The 19,471-nt window shown below is 32.3% G+C and overlaps 3 protein-coding genes, 2 non-coding genes and 1 pseudogene across 5 annotated transcripts; 1 reads left to right on the top strand and 5 right to left on the bottom strand.

Moving 5' to 3' along the window:
- Positions 1 to 367: 367 nt before the first annotated feature.
- On the bottom strand, positions 368 to 5,341 carry LOC123890217 (vacuolar-processing enzyme-like). The gene is made up of 8 exons (XM_045939783.1): positions 5,000 to 5,341; positions 4,015 to 4,171; positions 2,813 to 2,898; positions 2,103 to 2,305; positions 1,482 to 1,530; positions 1,104 to 1,340; positions 809 to 1,012; positions 368 to 601 (listed from the first exon to the last, which is right to left on the bottom strand). The coding sequence occupies exons 1-8, from the start codon at positions 5,339 to 5,341 to the stop codon at positions 458 to 460; spliced, it is 1,422 nt and encodes a 473-aa protein (XP_045795739.1). The 3' UTR covers positions 368 to 457.
- Positions 5,342 to 7,696: 2,355 nt separating this feature from the next.
- On the top strand, positions 7,697 to 15,190 carry LOC123889869 (uncharacterized membrane protein At3g27390-like). The gene is made up of 10 exons (XM_045939378.1): positions 7,697 to 8,215; positions 9,048 to 9,156; positions 9,254 to 9,449; positions 9,537 to 9,670; positions 11,691 to 11,979; positions 13,127 to 13,233; positions 13,317 to 13,455; positions 13,578 to 13,773; positions 13,905 to 14,145; positions 14,651 to 15,190. Exons 1-10 carry the CDS (start codon positions 8,122 to 8,124, stop codon positions 14,886 to 14,888), a joined length of 1,743 nt encoding a protein of 580 aa, XP_045795334.1. The 5' UTR covers positions 7,697 to 8,121; the 3' UTR covers positions 14,889 to 15,190.
- On the bottom strand, positions 10,409 to 10,480 carry TRNAK-UUU. Its single transcript has one exon. It is a non-coding gene; the product is annotated as a tRNA-Lys (tRNA).
- Positions 11,160 to 11,240, bottom strand: LOC123893363 (annotated as a pseudogene).
- TRNAG-GCC lies at positions 11,249 to 11,319 on the bottom strand. The gene has a single exon. It is a non-coding gene; the product is annotated as a tRNA-Gly (tRNA).
- Positions 15,191 to 15,649: 459 nt separating the features above from the next.
- LOC123889964 (protein LOW PHOTOSYNTHETIC EFFICIENCY 1, chloroplastic-like) lies at positions 15,650 to 18,459 on the bottom strand. Its single transcript, XM_045939497.1, is given in 3 exon segments — positions 15,650 to 16,209; positions 16,212 to 16,360; positions 16,363 to 18,459. Coding segments are annotated over 3 exon segments (2,145 nt in total). The 5' UTR covers positions 18,308 to 18,459; the 3' UTR covers positions 15,650 to 16,158.
- Positions 18,460 to 19,471: the final 1,012 nt, after the last annotated feature.

The raw sequence follows: 19,471 nt of genomic DNA, 5'->3' as shown, positions 1-19,471 counted from the left end.
TTTTATTTGTTTGTCGTTTATTTTTTATCAAGTAGCATAAGTGAGATGACTGAGGTTGGAACCCCGGCTCCATGCATATAATATATAATGCAATGTCTCTGCTAACTAAGCTAAGTTCATGAGACTATTTGTTTGCCGTTTTAAATTATTTCTTAAGGATATATATGTTGTAATTGTGCTTGTACTGCTGTTTGATTTATAAAAATTTAATCAGATGTTTATGTCCAAAATTAATTTGAGTACTGTTTCAAATAAGATTATCTATGGTAAAAGAAATTTAAGGGAAAAAACAAAATGTGACCGAGAAATATACTGTGTAAAAAACTAAAAAAAAAAGATACTGTATACTTCATTTTGTACCAATTTCTTTTAATAATGATTTTGTACCAAATATTGAACTACAATTTATTTCAATAATATATTAATCATTACATCCTTGAAAAGGGATTTGACGATTTTATTTATTCTCCTTGCAAATTTGTGATGTAGCTGTAACCATTTGCTTCTCAGAAATACCAGCATTACACATATTAGCAAAGGCTCTTGAGTATTTTCTTCCATAAATTGATAAGTTACCACAATGACTCTCATAAGTTTTTATCTGCATATAAAAAATTAGGCAAACATAAACATTTTATTATGTAATATATATTTCATCTAAAATCATGTACTTTGTATAGTGTAAATCAAATATCCTCCGGTATATATTAATTAATTTCTCAAGTTTTGTAGGACTAAAAAATGTTTCTAAAAGTTTTAATGTTAATGCATGCGTATATTCAAACTCAAATTTCAACTCAGAACTTACGAATTTTTTCAAACAATCCCAATCATCAACAAGAGGTTGGCCAGATGAACGAACATGAACCATCATGGTAGAGCCTTTCTTTTCTCCAAACAAAATATTGCTTATTTGATGGACATTGTTGTCTACTTCTTTCCTATGAGCAATTTCAACTTCTAACTCTTTTTGAGCTTTTAACTTATCTTCTGAATTTGAAGCCTTTTCCAACTGAAACAATTTTAAGATAATATTTCTCAACTTAATTAAACGGTACAATTAAAATTAAATATAATTCTATCCTAAAAAAAAAAAAAATTACCTTGGTCTTGAGATAAATTAAACGAGTATCTCTTTGGCTAACAAGTCTTGTTGGAGTAGGAGAATTGAAGTTATGATTAACCCTAGTAGGGTAGAGAACATAATCATGTTCATTAATATTAGTAGGGTGTGCACCAATGTATGTAAGTAGAAAATCATTGCTCATCTTTAAATCACCATATTGCATAACATGAGAACGTTCGCCACGTTTGCGAGAAATCAATGTTCTCCGACGTACCTGTGCATAGATATCTCAACAAATATTAAATTGAAAAATATATTAAGGTACCGTTTAGCTTAGCTTATTTCTGACTTTTTACTCAATATTGGGCCAAACGGTAGCTAGTATTGAGAAAAAGAAAAAATATTTGATACTTACGTTTTCATATTGTTGCTTCAAAGTTTCTTTTGTCATGTCATTTTTATCACTGCACCATTAACAAAAACTTATTAGAAAATATCTCCCACAAGAGAGGATGAACAAAAAATTGAAATTATTAATGGAAAACTAATATATTAATAAGAGAAAATTTTAGTAAGCACAAATAAATGGTACCGAAAATACTCAACCCGAAAGAGCTAAAATAAAAGAAAAAGAACAACTGTTAACACAATCTCACAAGGCTGAAAGACCAAAAACTCCGTCAACCACACACCACCAAAACTCAACGAACAACAACACCTAGCTAATTCACACTTCGACAAGGGAAGAAAGGAAGAGAGATTACAAGTTGGGCGACCAAGAGCAATCTACTTGTCAAACTGAGTCAACTTAGACTCAGAACCACATTCCACAGAGCCTACCAATTTTTATCATGAGCAGGAACTACCAATATTTTTACTAAGGAACCATTTTCATAAACAGAATTTCACTCAATCCACCAATTGTCCGGGGGTTCATTTATCAAGTAATCCCCGGACAAATATTAAACCATAAGGAGTTTCAAATAAACTAGACAATATAATAACTTAAATAATCTAATTAATAACTAAACAATACCTATCTTCCATCCATGAAATGCTAAACACATCTCCTAGACAAGTTGTTGAATACTCAGGTGGTGATGGAGGAATTGTGTCATCACAGTAAAATCCCCAACTATCCTCTGTTGCATTGGAAGCTGTAATTGCATAAATGTTTATATCATTTGGAAGAAGCCCTTCAAACATGCTTCCAGATTCACATGCTTCCAAGTATATCACCTTTTTTAACAAAATCATTTCATTAATAAACTAGACTATGAATAAATAATTATAGTAATTAATGACCAAAGTACATGTACAATATATAATCAACAAATTCTCCATTCAAATTTCAAAATGGTGTCTAAATAATTTGACTAATTATACTTTTAGAGAATAAAAATAAAACAATTTTATTGGATGAAAACATCTTATTTTTATAAATAATCACATGATGACTTTCTTTTTATAAATAATCACATGAAAACATCTTAAAATGTTAATTTGTGCCCTGAAGACACATGTTAAAAGATAAATATGGAAATATTTTCTTAAAAATTGTGTATTAATTAATGTTTTCACAATTAAATAATTTTATATTTGTCTTTATAAATCAGCAGAAATAAATTATTTTTGTTGAGTAATTTATCACAAAATTAATTATTCTCTCTCACTATATGTACATCTATTGATGAATTAATTTTGTTGTTCATCCATACAAAAACAATAACATTTAAGAAAACTAACCATCTTTTTGTAGGATTTAGCAGCATGTTTCTTCTTCAATGCATCTATTAAATCTTTGGCATTAAGAGTGCCCCCATCTTGCATTCCTGATAAGAAAATAAATAGTTTTGCCAAAAATGTAAAAAATAAAAATGAAAAAGGAGGACTAATAAGAGCAAAAAAAAAAAAGAAAAAGAAGTTAACATGTATCTTACAAAAACATGTTAAGGAGGTGCAAATGTAATATTTTTTTAAAACTCGTACATTCAACGCTTTAAATATAATTTTTTGTATTATTGAATGGTAATATCTAGATACCTTAGTCCTCATCCTCATCCCCACGATTTTTTTTTTCCATCTTTGGGTCTCCAAGCGGGACAATCTCCATGAGATCCCCATTTACAGATGAAATTGACATCCCTAACTATTATCGTATGCAGTTTTTTTCCCAAAATGATTATTATTTTTCTCCATAAAAATATTCTTTTTTTTTTCGCAAAAAATAGAATAAAAATATTTAGTCCCACTTGCCTTGAGAATCACGAGCTTGTGGTACAAGTTTTTTTTTTTTGTTTACATCTTGTGGTACAAGTTTTATCTAGTCTGATTTTTTCCAAAAAAAGAAGTTTTTATCGTAAAAAAAAACATTCTTTCTTCCAAAAGAAATCAAAAGGACTATACACTTAAATGTGAAATATGGGCCCCTTTTAGAATCTCTCAATTGTTAACTAGGAATATACACTTGCACATTGCAAACGATGCCAAAAACATGCATGTCTCCTTATCCCAACACCCTCCAAAGAACAAACAACACAAATTGAGGGCTCTAAACTTAAATATAAAACACCTCAATCTAAGATCCCAACATGGAAATGCCTTAATTTCTTTTTTATTATATGAAGTACCGATAAAAATTAACACTAAATATTATGTTTATTTAGTATCGGCTCAACCAGTTCAATGATGGTTTAACTGATCCAATCAGTTGAACCATTATAAAAGTTACATTGATTTGATCACCAGTCCGATTTTTAAAATACTAGCTTTTAAGTATATTGAATAACTCATGCATATAATTTATAGATAAAATATATAAGTTATTTAATAAACTAAAAAAAATTATAGTAGAGATCAGATATATAAAATATTATTTTATATATTTATTGTATTGTATATATATATATATATCAAAGAAATAAATAACAAACCAACTAGTTACTAACCAATTATGCCTGGAGCACCATGATCTGTGTAGTAAATGAAAATAGTATCATTTGGTCCACTTTCTAACACCTTACCACTGCCTCCTTTTACAGCACTTTTATTACCACTAAGCACTGCATAGAAGTTGCTTGCATTTCCTTCATTTCCAATATAATCCTGCAAAAGTTTCATAATCCATGTTTTTATATAGTCATAAATACTTATAATTAATAGAGATCAATGTGTGAAAAAATAATTAAACTTCTAACAACTTAATCACATTAGAACATCTCTCTTTATCTAAAGAAAGTGAGGTAGGGAGATACAAAAAATAGATAAGAATGTTACCATAAAGTTTATTACACCATCACTAAATTTTTCATTTCTTTTTAAATTATGTTTTGTGTCTATCCCTTTAGGAATGACTTTAGCTTGCTAGTAAAAGTTTTACCTTACAATCTAAAATTGGTTAACCCACTTGCGGTTGGTCTAGTGGTGGTGGTTTGGATTCTTGGAGTATGCTCCTCTTAAGGTCTCAGGTTCGATTCCCTCTTGTGCCAATTTCGGTGGGCTAAGTCCATACAGAGAAAAAAGAAAAACTTTGGCTTTAAATGGGGTCTCTGCAAATCGGCGGTGAGACTGGTCCCAGATACCAAGTTTTCGGAAAAGAAAAAAAAATCTAAATTTTTTTGTAACTTGATATCATATTTTTGAGTGTTAATTTTAGGGGAGGATGTCTTGATGATTCGAAGTTTAACTTGAAGGTAAGAAAAATCAAATAAAAAAATTGTTTCTTCATTAAATATGTATATATTCTTCCGAACAATTCATTCTCCCGTAGAGAAATTGATGTTATTTAATTAATAATTTTCTTCTAATTATTTTTGTAGAAAACTCTCAAGAAATTGTTTCACTAAGTTGATTATTTTAAAAAAATAAATATAAAATCTTAGAAAACTACTAAACCACAAGATAGATATTATATATTATATAAATTTTGTATACCTTTGGAACTCCATGATAAACATCTGAACCATTTGGATGATTAATTAAAACACCTGGCCTAGGGTTTTCTGGATGATTGGCAATGTCATCATACATGAAAACTATGATATTTTCATCTTTAAGACCACCTCTTTTTAATATTTGATATGCATGACAAACATCAGCTTGGTGCCTATAATTTTCATAACCATAAGACCCAGAAACTAGTAATGCCCATTTCTTCCCTATTGTACCATGTCCAAAAACATGATCTAATGGATGCAAACTTTGTAACATTCTTATAGTTGCACTCATCCATATTAATGCTATCAATTCAACACAATATTTGTTCTTGTGATTCATTTTTTATTATTGTACAAGATATGTTTGTGAAAGAAAAATAAAAATTTTTAGAACAACTTAAGTGTTTTTTTCTTTTCAAGAGAACAACTTAAGAGTGATACATCTTAGTGTGTAACCAATTCAACATGTATATATATTGTATTTAGCAAGGGTCGGTTCAAGGAGAAGACAAGTGAAGTGCCTTAAAAAATACGCATACGTATACATATATTTGAATAAAATTATATATTATACTATAAAAATCAATATTTACATTTTTAAATTGGAAGAGAATTATTAGAATATTAATGGAATTTAGCCAATTTTTGAGATCCGTAAACTAGTGGATTACGTAAGGAATCACAAATTTTAACTTAGTAGAATATAGCCAATAAAATAATATTTGCAACAATGGCACCTACAAGTTTTTTTGAACAAGCAATGGCAACTAAAAGTGTAATAATGAAGAAAAATGGTGTAACGTTCTCTTATAAAAATGCTCCCAATTATGGTTTTATACCTTTATACCTCTAATTTCTCTATTGATGAATTAAAATAAAGGTATAATAGGAAGATAAGATGCAAAAATACATTTTCTTAATTTATTGTTTTTTTTTTCTTTACCACTAGAACACACTATTGTTTATTGGACCGCGTCGCCTATCTTTTCCTATCCCTTACCAGCTCACCTATAGAACCGGTTCAATTATTATTTTCTATTTTATTTTACAGTTATTATTTTCTATTTTGCTCTTGTAATCTTAAGATAGCAGAATCTTAAGATGATGATGATGATGAGTATATGGGGTTTATGCAAGATCTGTTCAGGCGTTTAACGCACCATTCATATTTTCTCGCCGTTTAGGCGTATTTTCTTTTCATGATTGACAAATTCATGGTTTTTAGGGTTTATTAAAAATTTGGGGGTTTTGATTTTGTGTTTAGAAGAATATTAAGGTGAAATTAACATAGATTTATGATATTTGGAGGTATATTTGAATAGACATTTTTTTTATTTAAAGAAGATGGTGAAGATTCAAAGGAAGAAAATGAAGATTCAAAGAAGATGTTGAATGTGTTCTTCATTTTTCCATATTTTTTTTTATTTTCAACAAAAATATATCTTAAAAAATATTTATCTGATGTGGCGTCTTTTTTTAATAAAAAATGAGAAAAATGACCTAAATGTATGTTTTATAAGAGATAAAAGACCTAAACGTTACGGAAAAAAGATAAAGGATTAAAGTGTTACAAATAAATAAGGTAAAGAATTATTTTCTGTTTTATTTTACAGATATTATTTTCTATTTTGCTCTTGTAATCTTAAGATAGCAGAGTCTAACTAGAGAAAAAGGAAGAAAATAAAAGAGAGTCAACGAAGCCATTACAAGATTTTCTTTTGTTAAAACTTAAAACCTTCTTTATTATTTTTGTAGTTAATTAACATAAACAAAGCAAGTGGTGTGTTTTTGAACAGGCATAACCGGTTGCCAACTCCAGTGTTTTAAAATAAAATTGACGTGAACCAATAGATAAAAGAGTGTTTTATGGAGTGTGTTAGAGTTAAAATACAACGAAATAATCACTTTTCTTAAAAGTTAAAACAAACACACCCTTAAGCCTTTGAATCCTAACAACATCGGCCATGGCAACAAAGACTTCCCTATACAAATACCTACAAATTTTCTAGTCATCTCTACTGTTTTTATTTGCCCTTTGCAAAAAAATATTTTTAATATTGCATGGAAGCTCTTTTTTCAAATGGTTTATTTGTACGCACACAATCTTAATAAACCCTTTCTTAATTTTTTTTAAAATTTTTAAGTGTCAAAAACTTAAATATTCATATTTAGTTCACCGGTAGTTAAACAAAATTAATTTTTTGCAAGAGAAATTTTTATAATATGAGTACTAAACATGATTGTCGTAAAAAATTCAAAAATTTTAAATGATTCACATGAGTTGATCTAAAAGTATGAACCCAAAAATGTGACAAAAAATATTTGAAGACCAAAGCTATATGAAATTTTTATAGGGATTAAAAATAAAATTTAAGAATATTTAATTATTTATAGAGATTATTTAACCTTCGGGGAGGGAGCGTTCAACCGACAAAAAATGCCCACCCGAATGTCACCCAAACTCGAATCCGGATCTCACAATTATGTGAGTTTAGTGTCAGTGGATTACAAAAAAAAAAAGGTATTTAATAAAAGTGTTAAAAAAAAAACTTGCTTCACTCTAAAACACTCAATAAAATAAAAAATTCTTGACCAAATATGACAAAACATTTAATTAAAAGTTAAATATTTTAATAAAGTAAAAACTTAAAAAAAACTGTTATTTTTATTTCCTAAAATTAGTTTATTGCATTGCAGCACTAAACCCAAATAAAAAATTGTTAATAGTCAATAATAAACAATAGTATGAATGAATTCAAAATATGAAGCGTTGGCTATGAATCAATCAAATGATTCTGATTCTTTTTTTTTTCTGTGATAATACAAATAAATTATAAAATTCTCCATTCATAATATTCTTCTCATTTTTCAGCCTCAATAATTCTTTCAACTGTCTCACCAAAATTCAATTTTTAAGTTGCAAAAACCCAGAAAATGAACATTCTTGATGACCCACCTGTTGTTTTTCTACATTTTGTTCATTAGGAACAAATTGAAGAACAAAGTTTGTGTCTTTTTGACAGTTTATCTTCAAGTGGTTGGAGGAAACTGTTTTTCAGTTTCTGGGTATTTTTGGTTTCAAATCTTTGTAGTGTTTTTTTGTTGTATAGATCTGAGTTAATGGAACCCCCTTCTGGATTTTGTGCTTCACTGTTGAGCTTTATCCATTTTCTTCCTTTCTTCATTGGTCTTCTTCTTTTAGGAACCATCAAAGGTTAGTGATAATTAATTGCTTAGTTTGTGTTTATTTGGATAATCTTTGTATAATTTACTTGTGAACTTGCAACTTATAACTTAATTTTAACTTTTTGCAATACTAATGGACTTCTTGGCATTTGCTTTTATAAATTATCTGTTAAAAATACTACTATTGATTTTGCTTTGAATTTTGTTTGACTTTCTTGCATGTGTTCCATTTTGTTGATAGCAGCCAATACATTTTCAATCATGATTAATTTTCATGTTTTGTTTCTGATTAATCTTTAGATTATGTAGCACTGACACATCACATTGTAGGCTTGTCTCGACACGTGTAGTGTAGCACAACATCAACATATGTGGTTACATTTAAGTATTTCATTTCCGAAAATTATTACTTGGTGTGAGCGTGTTTGTATTAGTGTCGTGTCTGATGTCTGTTTCATTACTTAATAGATATTAGATTTGTTGACAAGGCAATATTGTAGAAACAAAGAATTTTGAAACTGAAAAATAAAGGAACCTATTTGAATCACATAAATATAGTAGTTGATATGTTCCGAGACAGAATATATAGTCAATAGGTTGTTATGTGTCATGCTTACAATTCCTGAAGAGAATTAAAGTATTGGATTCTGGTTGAGAATTACGATTGTGGTTGTGGCATATACCAACACATACATGAACACTAGACACGGCACTGAGAAAATGAAAGCAATTGAATGTAATTACATGTATCTGTGTCACACACCAAACACGTCTTTAATCTGAAGTGTCCGTGCTACATAGATTGTGACCCTTAGTTAGTACTTAGTACTTACCATTGCTCCAACTTCTAATCACTTCAGGCCTCATTCTCTTCCCATTGACATGCTTAATAATGACAATTGGGAACTCTGCTATCATAATTGGACTCTGGCCAGCACATGTCATTTGGACTTATTACTGTGTTCTGAGGTGCTTTCCTTGACTACACTCTTTCAATCTATTTTGTTGATGTATATGGTTAGCAAACAAACTCGTAATTACTTATACTGATTCATTTAACACACAGAGCTAAACAATTTGGACCTCTTCTGAAGCTTGTTATCTGCGTATGTGTACTCCCAGTGCTGTTGATTTCATGGCCAATGGTCGGTATCGTTGGAAGTATTGTAGGTGGAGCAGCCTATGGATTGCTTAAACCGATATTTGCTACTATTGAAGCTGTGGAGGAAGGAAAAGATGACAAACTTTATCACTGCTTTGCTGTATGTTTTATTTTTATGTCGTTAAAATGCCGTTGTTTCTGTTTATCTTGTTGTCATTCATTACAGAAATTTCATACTGCTTCTCAGGATGGAACTTGGAGCACTATAGAAAGGAGCTTCATGGTTGTCCGGGACTTAAAAGATGTTTGCTTTCTTTCTTACTTCTCGGTTATGGATGACCTGCGACAAAACGGACCTCCTAATAAATACTATGAAATCAGGTATTGTCATTGGGAACCTCTCTGTTTATGTTATCGTGTTTCTAAATTTTCCCTTGAAATTTCTTGTGTTTGTGCGCGTCCAAAATTTTATACTGCATGATCAATTGGCTGGTAGAATTTTTTGATATGCTTTAGCCCGTGTGATGAATATGGACGCTTAACCTAGTTGTATTTTGTGTTTATAAAGATGCTTTTGATTGAAAGGGTTAATATTGAAAATCATGTCTAGCAGAGGATCATAGTGAAGTACTTTCCTTTGGTTCAAAGCTCCACTTTTTTTTCTTTATTTGCTGGGAGATTGTTTGTTTATTAGACTCTACATCTCCCATTTATCAAACTTTACACACTTGCGTAGAGATGATATTGTTGATATTCCCACATTTGATAAGATATGACCTGAGAATGTATTTATAGGTGGTAGGCATCCGTCAGCTTACAAGTCTATTTTGTAGGATTGAGTTAGGTCCAACCCAATATTTTTATTAGAATTATCCAAGATTGGATAGTTCACCCGCTACTGGACTACTCACTCTAGATGTCTAGTTCTGGGCGTAAGAGGGGTAATTGATAACCCACATTGGATGAGATATGGCCTAGAAATGTGTTTATAAGTGGAAGACATACCTCACCTCACAAGTCAGTTTTGTGGTGTTGAGTTAGACCAACCCAACTTTTAAGAGATATATGATCTTCACAAGTTTTTTTTTTGGTTGATAATAAAAAATAAAATTTGAATAGCGCCGTCTGTGGGGATCGAACCCACGACCACGTGGTTAAAAGCCACGCGCTCTACCACTGAGCTAAGACGGCTTATGAGTTTTAAATTGAGAAATGATCTTCAATAGTTTGTTAATTTGGGATACTGTAAATTGTGAGTTTTAAATTGAAACCAATCAAATTTCATTTGGCTTAAGTCTGAAAAAGCAATATAGTTTCACAAACTATTGGTCACTTTGACATTTTGCATTTAATCTTTTGAAAATCTTGCCATTAAAATCCAAAAGAGGACACTACTGTTCAATGTTTCGTACTTTCTATGTGTTGGTCTGGCGATTTTAATCATTTATAATTTTCCTGCCAAACTTGATTATAGTAATGATTAAGAATGATATACATTTCTTTTGATGTAGAAATTGAAGTGTGGAAACTTTTATAACCAAAAGTGATTCTCTATCATTAAATGATCAAATCTCTGCCAAACTTTTCCTTTTCCTTTTGATTGATTAAGATATGTCTAAAACAATATTTACGATGAGTATTTATTGATAAAAATGTTGAAAATAAATTAATTCCTATATTTTGTGTGTATAAGAGTATGTTTTGCTTACTATTTTGTTATTCATCTTCTACTACTATTGCCTGAATATAATTCGCCGACAACCATTTTTTACTTCTCATAAACCTTATATGACCATTATTCTGAAACAAAAATTAAGTTCACAAAGGTGAAGCATAGTGGTGTTGCCTTTGAGTAAAAATGAAAAAATGAGAGCTCAGATTTACATTTTTTCATCCAATATTTCAGGATAAGTGATGTTACCCAACACCACAAATATTTTCATCATAGCTCTCAATTATTGCACCAGCCGGGAATCGAACCCGGGTCTGTACCGTGGCAGGGTACTATTCTACCACTAGACCACTGGTGCTTTCATGTTATCATTTTTGACAATATAATATATAACTACGTTACGCTGCTTTTTGTGTTCATTGTATTTAGTATATAATAGATTAACATGATATGTCCCGTGAGCTTAGCTCAATTGGTATGACATCACATTATATATGCAGAGGGGGCCGGGATTCAAACCCCGGACATCGCATTATAACATGAAATTATTCAACTGTGCATATTTGAAAGAAAAATAAATAATTTATGTCTCTGGTTATTAGTAACTTAAATGGGCATGGCAATATGTGGCTATGAAAAGGAATGACTCGTACTACACCATGTTGTGTAAACTTAGATGACTTATACTCATGATCTATTATATAATTTTATTGAATTTCCTTTATGTAGGCTGCTGTATCTTCCTGGTGCTTTTCTAGCCGCAGTTATTGGAATGTTAGTTGATGTGCCAGTAATATCATTTATTGCCCTATGCAAAGGACCTTACATGCTTTTCAAAGGGTGGCACAGATTGTTTCATGACCTCGTTGGTCGTGAAGGCCCTTTCTTGGAGACAATATGTGTACCTTTTGCAGGTCTTGCTATCCTTCTGTGGCCATTGGCTGTTGCTGGGGCTGTTTTGGCATCCATTTTAGCAAGTTATTTTCTCGGTGCATATGCTGGGGTTGTTGCTTATCAGGTAAATTCTTGTATCTTTCCACCTTGTATTTTTGTTATCATATCCAGTTATGGTAGATTGGTTCAGAGGATAGGAATTAACAAAAGTAAATAGCTGTCGTAGCCGCCCCCTAAGTGCTATGAAAAACCTCATTGGGTTGCGGTTATAGTGCCCCCAATAGTGGCCAAATTCAAATAGCGATAGCAGTTGTAGCAGCCGCTACAGTCTTGGTTGTCAGAAGTGCAAAATTGCGGTGTGTTCCCAGAGGAGGGTGGAGGAGCAGCAGGGCGCCGCTGCTGGAGTCACCGATATGTTGCTTATAAAGGGTACTTCTGAAGTAGAGGGGGGTCACAGCTCAATTTCACAGCACACCAAAGTGCTGTCAAATATCAGCCGTGGTGAGCCATGGAGGATTACAGTGGTAAATTTTTTGACAACCGCCATAGCTAATTTGTGAAGGACAGCAATGCCTTGTGATTTTATGGTGGCTTAAAATGGTGGATTTGTTGCTATCCTCACAATTGATGACACTGGCGCATCATGAGCATAACAGTGAAGGCAACTTGAAAATCCTAAAACACCCTCCAAAATGGACCAAGTTAAAGTGTTAAGTATTTACTGTTCTCTGTGCATATAGTATTTAGTTGTGTTTAGATGCTACCATATATAGTACAAACATTATTTTTTGTCAAGTAAACTATTATGAGTATGGAGATTTCACAAGTTTAATAAAGCTCTCGAGTCGACAACCTTGCATCAAATATTAGGGTCGAAAATGATTAAATAAATACCACCTTAGGCAAGGCACTCTTTGTAGTAACTGAGCTGATTCATTTAAAATGTGGCGGTATATACTGAAGGCTTGGTGTCCAACCCTACTCCAAGACAGCTGTTAACCGTGAGCAATTGAGGCTTAGCCATTCTGTTTTTGACAGATATGATCATATATCGTACATGTTATTTAGTTTTTAACTAGCAAGTGATTTGAGAGATAGGGTTATACTTCCTTTTGTATTAATCGTATTCTTTCGTTTTCATCCTATAATAGTGGAGGTAAATGGATCCCTAGTTTAAATACAATAAAATGGTTTTCTATCAAAACCTGACTAGTAGTTTATGACACTCTCACGTTGATTTGAACTGTGTTTATTTCTTCTATGAAATGCAGGAATCTTCATTCAAATTTGGCCTTCGTTATGTTATTGCAGCTTTGGCCCTCTATGATGAATACAGCAATGATATTCTCGACATGCCAGAAGGAACCTGCTTCCCTAGGTTTGGTTCTACTTCCCTGTATTTATCACAAGACACAAAGTGATGCCTTTATTTAATGTTTTTACACTTTTTCCATTTGATAGGCCTCAGTACCGGAAAAATATGGATTCATCAGTAAGAGCTTCTGGCTCAGTTTCCGTTTCAAGACCTAACTCAATCCGAAGGGCTCCCTCTCGCTCATCTTCAATAAAAAATAATATTGTTGAGTTGAAATCACTTGAGGTATTCTTCATAATATTTTGTGTCTCTTGTTGCATGACTTGGATATCACTGTTGTTCTTTTGGATGTTTCTCTTTTGCTGCTCGCGATCTGTACTAATGAATATTGTTCGTGATATGTGTAGCTGTTGGACGGTTTATTCAAGGAATGTTGGATTGTAGGAGAAAAAATGATTTCTGAAGGTCTAATTACCGGAAAAGACATAGAAGAAGCGAAATCTGGTAAAGGGAGTAATGTTATTAGTATTGGGTTGCCTGCATATTGCCTACTCCAAGGACTTTTGCGCTCCGCTAAAGTCAATTCCATGGGTATATTGATAAGTAAGTGGAACTGTTGTCCGAGTCTCAATATTTTCTTTCGTCTATCTCGCTCCCGTGTCCTCTTTTCTTCTCTTTTTCTGATTATTTTCTCTTAACAATCTTTAACCATTTTTATTACTTGCTCAATGTAGATGATGATACTGAGCTAACTCTCTCAAACAGACCAAGGGAGAAATTTTTTGAATGGTTCCTGAATCCCCTTTTGATCATTAAAGATCAAATTAAAGCTGAAAATCTATCTGCCTCGGAAGAGGACTACCTCTGCAAATTAGTTCTCTTGAGTGGTGATGCAGAGAGATTGAAAATATCAGGTGTTGGCCCGGCTCCGGAATCTGAGGTCAAGCGTGCTGAAATTGAGGCATTGGCTAGAAGGTACTTTTAAACCAAATGCTATTTAATTAAGTTTAAGGGTTATAGGTTTGTAGTCCTTATAAAATTGCATAATTTTCAAATTTAGTCCATACAAAAATTTAATCAATTTTTATCTCCACCTTTAAAAAAAAAGGTGCTTTTAGTCCTTGAGATTTGAGTTTATCTACCGGCATAAGCACTGTTAAACTGTCTGGCTTAACTTTAAAAACAATTTATGTCATAGCTATAAGATTTTTCAACTTATTTCCATAAAGACTCCGTGATAGCTTATGAAAACGGCTTATAGTTTATACGAAAACAATTTGATTTTATTTATCTTGTTATAGAAATAACTTATACATAAGCGCTTAATGAAATTGTTTATCCAAACAAGACCCAAAGGAACTTTATTTTTTATAAATTGTGGAGACAAAAAATGTATTTTTTTTTTTTTTTAGAAAAAAGTATGCACTTAAAACATAGATAAGTTTTTCTGTCCAATTTTGATTTCATTTCTGTTACATAGGCTGCAAGGACTCACCAAATCCATGACAAGGTTCCCGACCTTCAAGCGCCGTTTTGATGATCTTGTAAAGACATTATATGAAGATCATGCTGAGAAGCACGGACCGCCACAACCAACAATGAATCGATCAAAGAGTGCCTTTGGTCGGTTGATTAGTTTGAAATCTGTCAGGGGGGCAAGAACTTATGGATCTAGTCAAGGGTCACAACATATTGTACGAGATGAAGAAAATTCTTGATACGGATACCTTGTATATTTGTAACTCAAAAGATACAAAATTTCTCGAAACATCGTTGCCAAATTTCTTGGTCCAACAACCAAAATCGAAAATTTGTCTCCTTAGGTTTGGTTGTTATTGTTGTTGTATACAAAATATCATGTCATAGGTGATTTGTTCATTCTCTTTTGATCATTGTATTTGATGATAACTCTAATATCTGACCATGTTTTTTGCTATGTACACTTGTTAATTATTGATACTGAAAAATGAACTGAAATGTAAACATGTTTGAGCAAAATGAATTATAACATTCTCATCAAGTTTATGTTTCCTATCTTGAGATCAATGAATCTACTGAGAAACTTAGCAAGAAAGAAATGTCACCCTTTTTGCTTGTTTTAGAAAACTTGAACTTAATCAAGTAGCTTTTGAATTTATTTTTTTAATTAGGGACTGATTTTTACTATTCGAACAGAACCTCCAAAGTCCAAATCATAGAGCCAGCCCTAGACATATGAAACATTCGAAGGTTGTCACTACAAAAACGAAATATACACTTTTTATTCACTCCACGAGTGGCTCTTTCCATATATATTTTGAACTCAACTTCATTCTCAATCAAGTGTGGCATGACCGTCCAACCGCAACAAATTCTGACTACAGATATAACAGTGTAATAGGCTATAACGGAGCGAAATTTAAACAAACTGTTATTGTTCAGCAATATGCTATTTATTTAGTTTAAAGTATTGTCAAATAACGATTATAAACTGTAGTACTTCGACAAAGCAAAATTTGAACAAACCTTTATTTTTCGTATTAGTTTGGATTGACAACAAAGCTGTTTTCAGCACAGCAAAATTCCATGTCTTTCCAAGTATGTGAATCATAATAGTAACTCCACAGGAAGTGTTACATCTCTATTTTTCTTAGAAAATGGAAGTAAACATGAGTATGATTCTTTTATCTTCTAGGCTAAGGATACAAAAAAGCTCAAGCTGCAATAAATAAGAATGTACACAGGTTGCAAAATATTTTGACTATGCTAATTTCAATGTACTAACTTATGGACTTTCTTGTGTCTGTGTGATAAGGTTCGAATCCGGAATCCCTGCTGTAAAGGAAGCACACATCTACACAGTAACCAATATCAGCTGTGGTCTAGATTACACAATAACAAAATCAGTTATTCATAATCTTTGGCAATGATTTAGATCAGATTGTCGAGATTAAAAACTATGTGACACAGTTATTGCAGCAAATCCGCTTCCGATGAAGTTCCTTTCTATCATGGTTTACTTCTCCTAGGAACATGAGCCAGATTGTAGAATTCAGTCAAACATTTTTTTTAACTTTCACTCTAGTATTTTTATCTGTAGGAGGAGGTCCTAAAAAACCTACATCAATGGTGGCACCGTGAGTCTTAGCGGATTTCAGGATCGCATCATAAGCTTTCAAAGCGAGAACAAGGCCTTCATTCCGAGCTCTCAATATAACTCATATGCAAGCCTTGGCTTTCCATCATTTGCAAGTGCCTCAATCAGCATTTCATAAGTTACCTCATTGGGAGCGATGTTCTGAACTTTCATTCTGTGAAACCATTCGTACGCCGCACTACTCATACCATTTCGTGCAGAACTGCTGATTATTGCGTTGTACGTCACTGTCGTTATCTCAATTCCTGACGTTACCATCTCCTTAATTATGGTGTCAACTCTACTAAAATTTCCTTGTGCAGTGTAGATTGAAGCCATGATTGTGTAGTTATACACATTTGGTTTAACACCAACCTTGAGCATATGGTCCCACACACGGAAGGCTTCATCGTAGAGTTTTCCCTTTTCAAGAGCACTCAATAAAGCCCCATACGAAATTATAGTCGGTTTTACACCATTTTCCACCATTCTTCTAAATATTTGCACAGCTGCTAAACTTTCTGAAGCCTTAGAACAGGCTATAAGAACTGTATTCCATTCATTACTTCCAGGTTTTAAGCCTTTCTCTTCCATCTTGTTTAACAACTTTACACACCATTTCCAAAACCCCCTTCTCTTGCCGGCACTAAGAAGAAATTTGAAGTGAGACATCACGAGTTCATGCGATAAGTTATTCGGCTGTGGTCCTTTGTCCAATAAATTTTCATATACCTCCAAAGCTGCCCACCACTTTTTCGCTTTCCCCAACAACCAAATTGTATGGTTACAGACCGACAAGCTGATCTTATCGTATTTTTCTCGTATCCGAATGTACAGCTCTTTCACAACAATGTAGTGATCTTCGCGAGTACAAGCCCACACAAGTCGCTCAAGTTCCGCACGCGTCAGTTGAATCCCAGCATTATCCATATTAATAAGAAACCTCAATACATTGCTGCTCTTGTTTTCAGAACTGACGAGCCAACATCGCATTATCTGATAACAAACACGGACCGTAAACCTCTCGAGCTTTTTGAATTCTTTCTCCCAATTTTCACCATCGTCATCTTTTCCTATTTCACCTTGTTTATATTTTTCTCTAAACTCGATAAAGAAACTCAGAGCTCCATTGCCATCTTCCATTCTCCGATACGCCTGTATTACCTGAGAATAGGATACCGGAGACGGCGTAAGGCCATTTCTATTGATTTCCTTGAACATATCGAGAGCTTTTTCACCTTCTGCTTTCTCAATATAAATCGCCATCAAGGTATTATATGTTGCAACATTATAGCTAATACCATCTTGAGCCATTTCATTCAAAATATCTTCCATTTCAGCAAAATTTTCACACTGCTTAACTACACCTAACATACAATTATATATGAAAAGATTAGGCGCAAAAGAACCATTAGTCTCTATCTTCCTCTTCTTCATCCAATCAAAAAGAACCATCGCAGATTCCACTCTCTTTTCTTTACCAAACCATCGAATTATAGTCGAATAAACCTGAAGAGGCAAATCACCCTTATCCTTAAGAACCTCCTCCACATCCTTCACAGTCTTAACACTCTGCAAGCTATTACCAAGTTCTCTAACATCAATCACATCTTTCTCACCTTCTTCCTCGCCATCATCATTACCGCCGTTCATTTTCTCTTCATCATAACTCTCCTCATCTCGATCTGAATTCGAAGAATTCATCATCAAAGTGTTTACTCCCTCAACAACAAAATCATTATTCTCCTCAACTAAAGGTGGAACCAAATCTCCAACATGACTCTTATTATTATGTTTCAAAAATGCATCATATTTAGGATAACCTAAGAAAAACCCACATCTTAAATATAAATTTAAGTGTCTAGAAAACACAACACTCCCATAATAACTTCTTGTACAATGTAAAACATTAACAGAAACAAAACCTACCTTAAGTTTTCTTCTTCTGTTCAAATCAGTAACATAAGAAGAACTAAGAGGAACAGAACATTTAGAGGCTAAGGTGTTTAGAGTTTGAATCATTATGAGAAATTTAGAAGCAAATAGGAAAAGTCATAGCATAGTTCTTACCTTTTCTATAGTTGAGAATGGGGAGTTGACATCAGTGGAAGAATGGAGAGTTGTGGCCGAAACGTATGCTCACAACCATTCTTTAACCAAATGGATAAACAACAGTAGAAAGTACAAATAATGATTTTTTAAAAAAAGGCAAAATTACAAAAATCATTTATCTCATTTATTTTTAGGGTGTGTTTGGTTTGAGAGAGAGAGAAATATGGAAGAAAGAAAAACATCGATTACAAAAATCATTTATCTCATTTATCTTTTAGGGTGTGTTTGGTTTGAGAGAGAGAAATAGGAAAGAAAGATAAACACAGATTTCTTTCCTATTTCTCTCTCTAAAATCAAACACACCCTTGCTCCGTTTGGTTGAACTGAAAGAAAGACGAAGGAAAGAAATTTACGGATTTCAATGAATGAATTTGAACTAACTTTAATCAAAGTTCATCCATTGAAAGCCGTAATTTTCTTTCTTTTTTCTCTTTTTCCACTCAACCAAACAGACCAATGACTAGAAAATTCACCTTAAAATTGAAAAATAGAGTATCTGGGATTCAAATCTCCACTCATGCATATATAGTGTGATGTCCCTACCAACTGAATTATGCTCATTAAGACCCTCCTAACGTATTTTTGTTGCAACTAAATTTATAACTCTAAAGACTCTTACATGCATTATATTTTCTTAGTTTATCAAAATTAATAATATTAATTTTACATTCTCTAATTTGTTAACCATAAACAAATTTTGATCCAAAATACATGTTATAATTTATTATAAATTAAGTAGATAAAATTATTACATATATTTTACAAAATAAGTAAAGTCTAACAAAAAATTATTCCTACCGAAAATTTAATTTGAGTTCTTCCAAACAATTGTTCTTGGAGAAACTTATTAATTCCTTAAACCTAATATCTTGGTTATTTATGGACAAACTTTGTTACGACGGAATAAGTAAATAATTAATACTCATTTGTCCTGCAAGAACTGATCATCGAACCATATTAAACTGGTGGTAAAAACAAAAAAAAAAATACTCATTTGTCCTAAAACTTGAGTTCTTTTAGAGTTATATATATATATTAAGAAATAATAAATATTGATACATTAAATCATTTTTA

This window comes from Trifolium pratense, linkage group LG6 (assembly GCF_020283565.1).
Source record: "Trifolium pratense cultivar HEN17-A07 linkage group LG6, ARS_RC_1.1, whole genome shotgun sequence".
Classification (NCBI taxonomy): domain Eukaryota; kingdom Viridiplantae; phylum Streptophyta; class Magnoliopsida; order Fabales; family Fabaceae; genus Trifolium; species Trifolium pratense.
The sequence above is the reverse complement of the archived record's forward strand: the minus strand, read 5'-3'. Positions and strand labels throughout refer to the sequence as shown.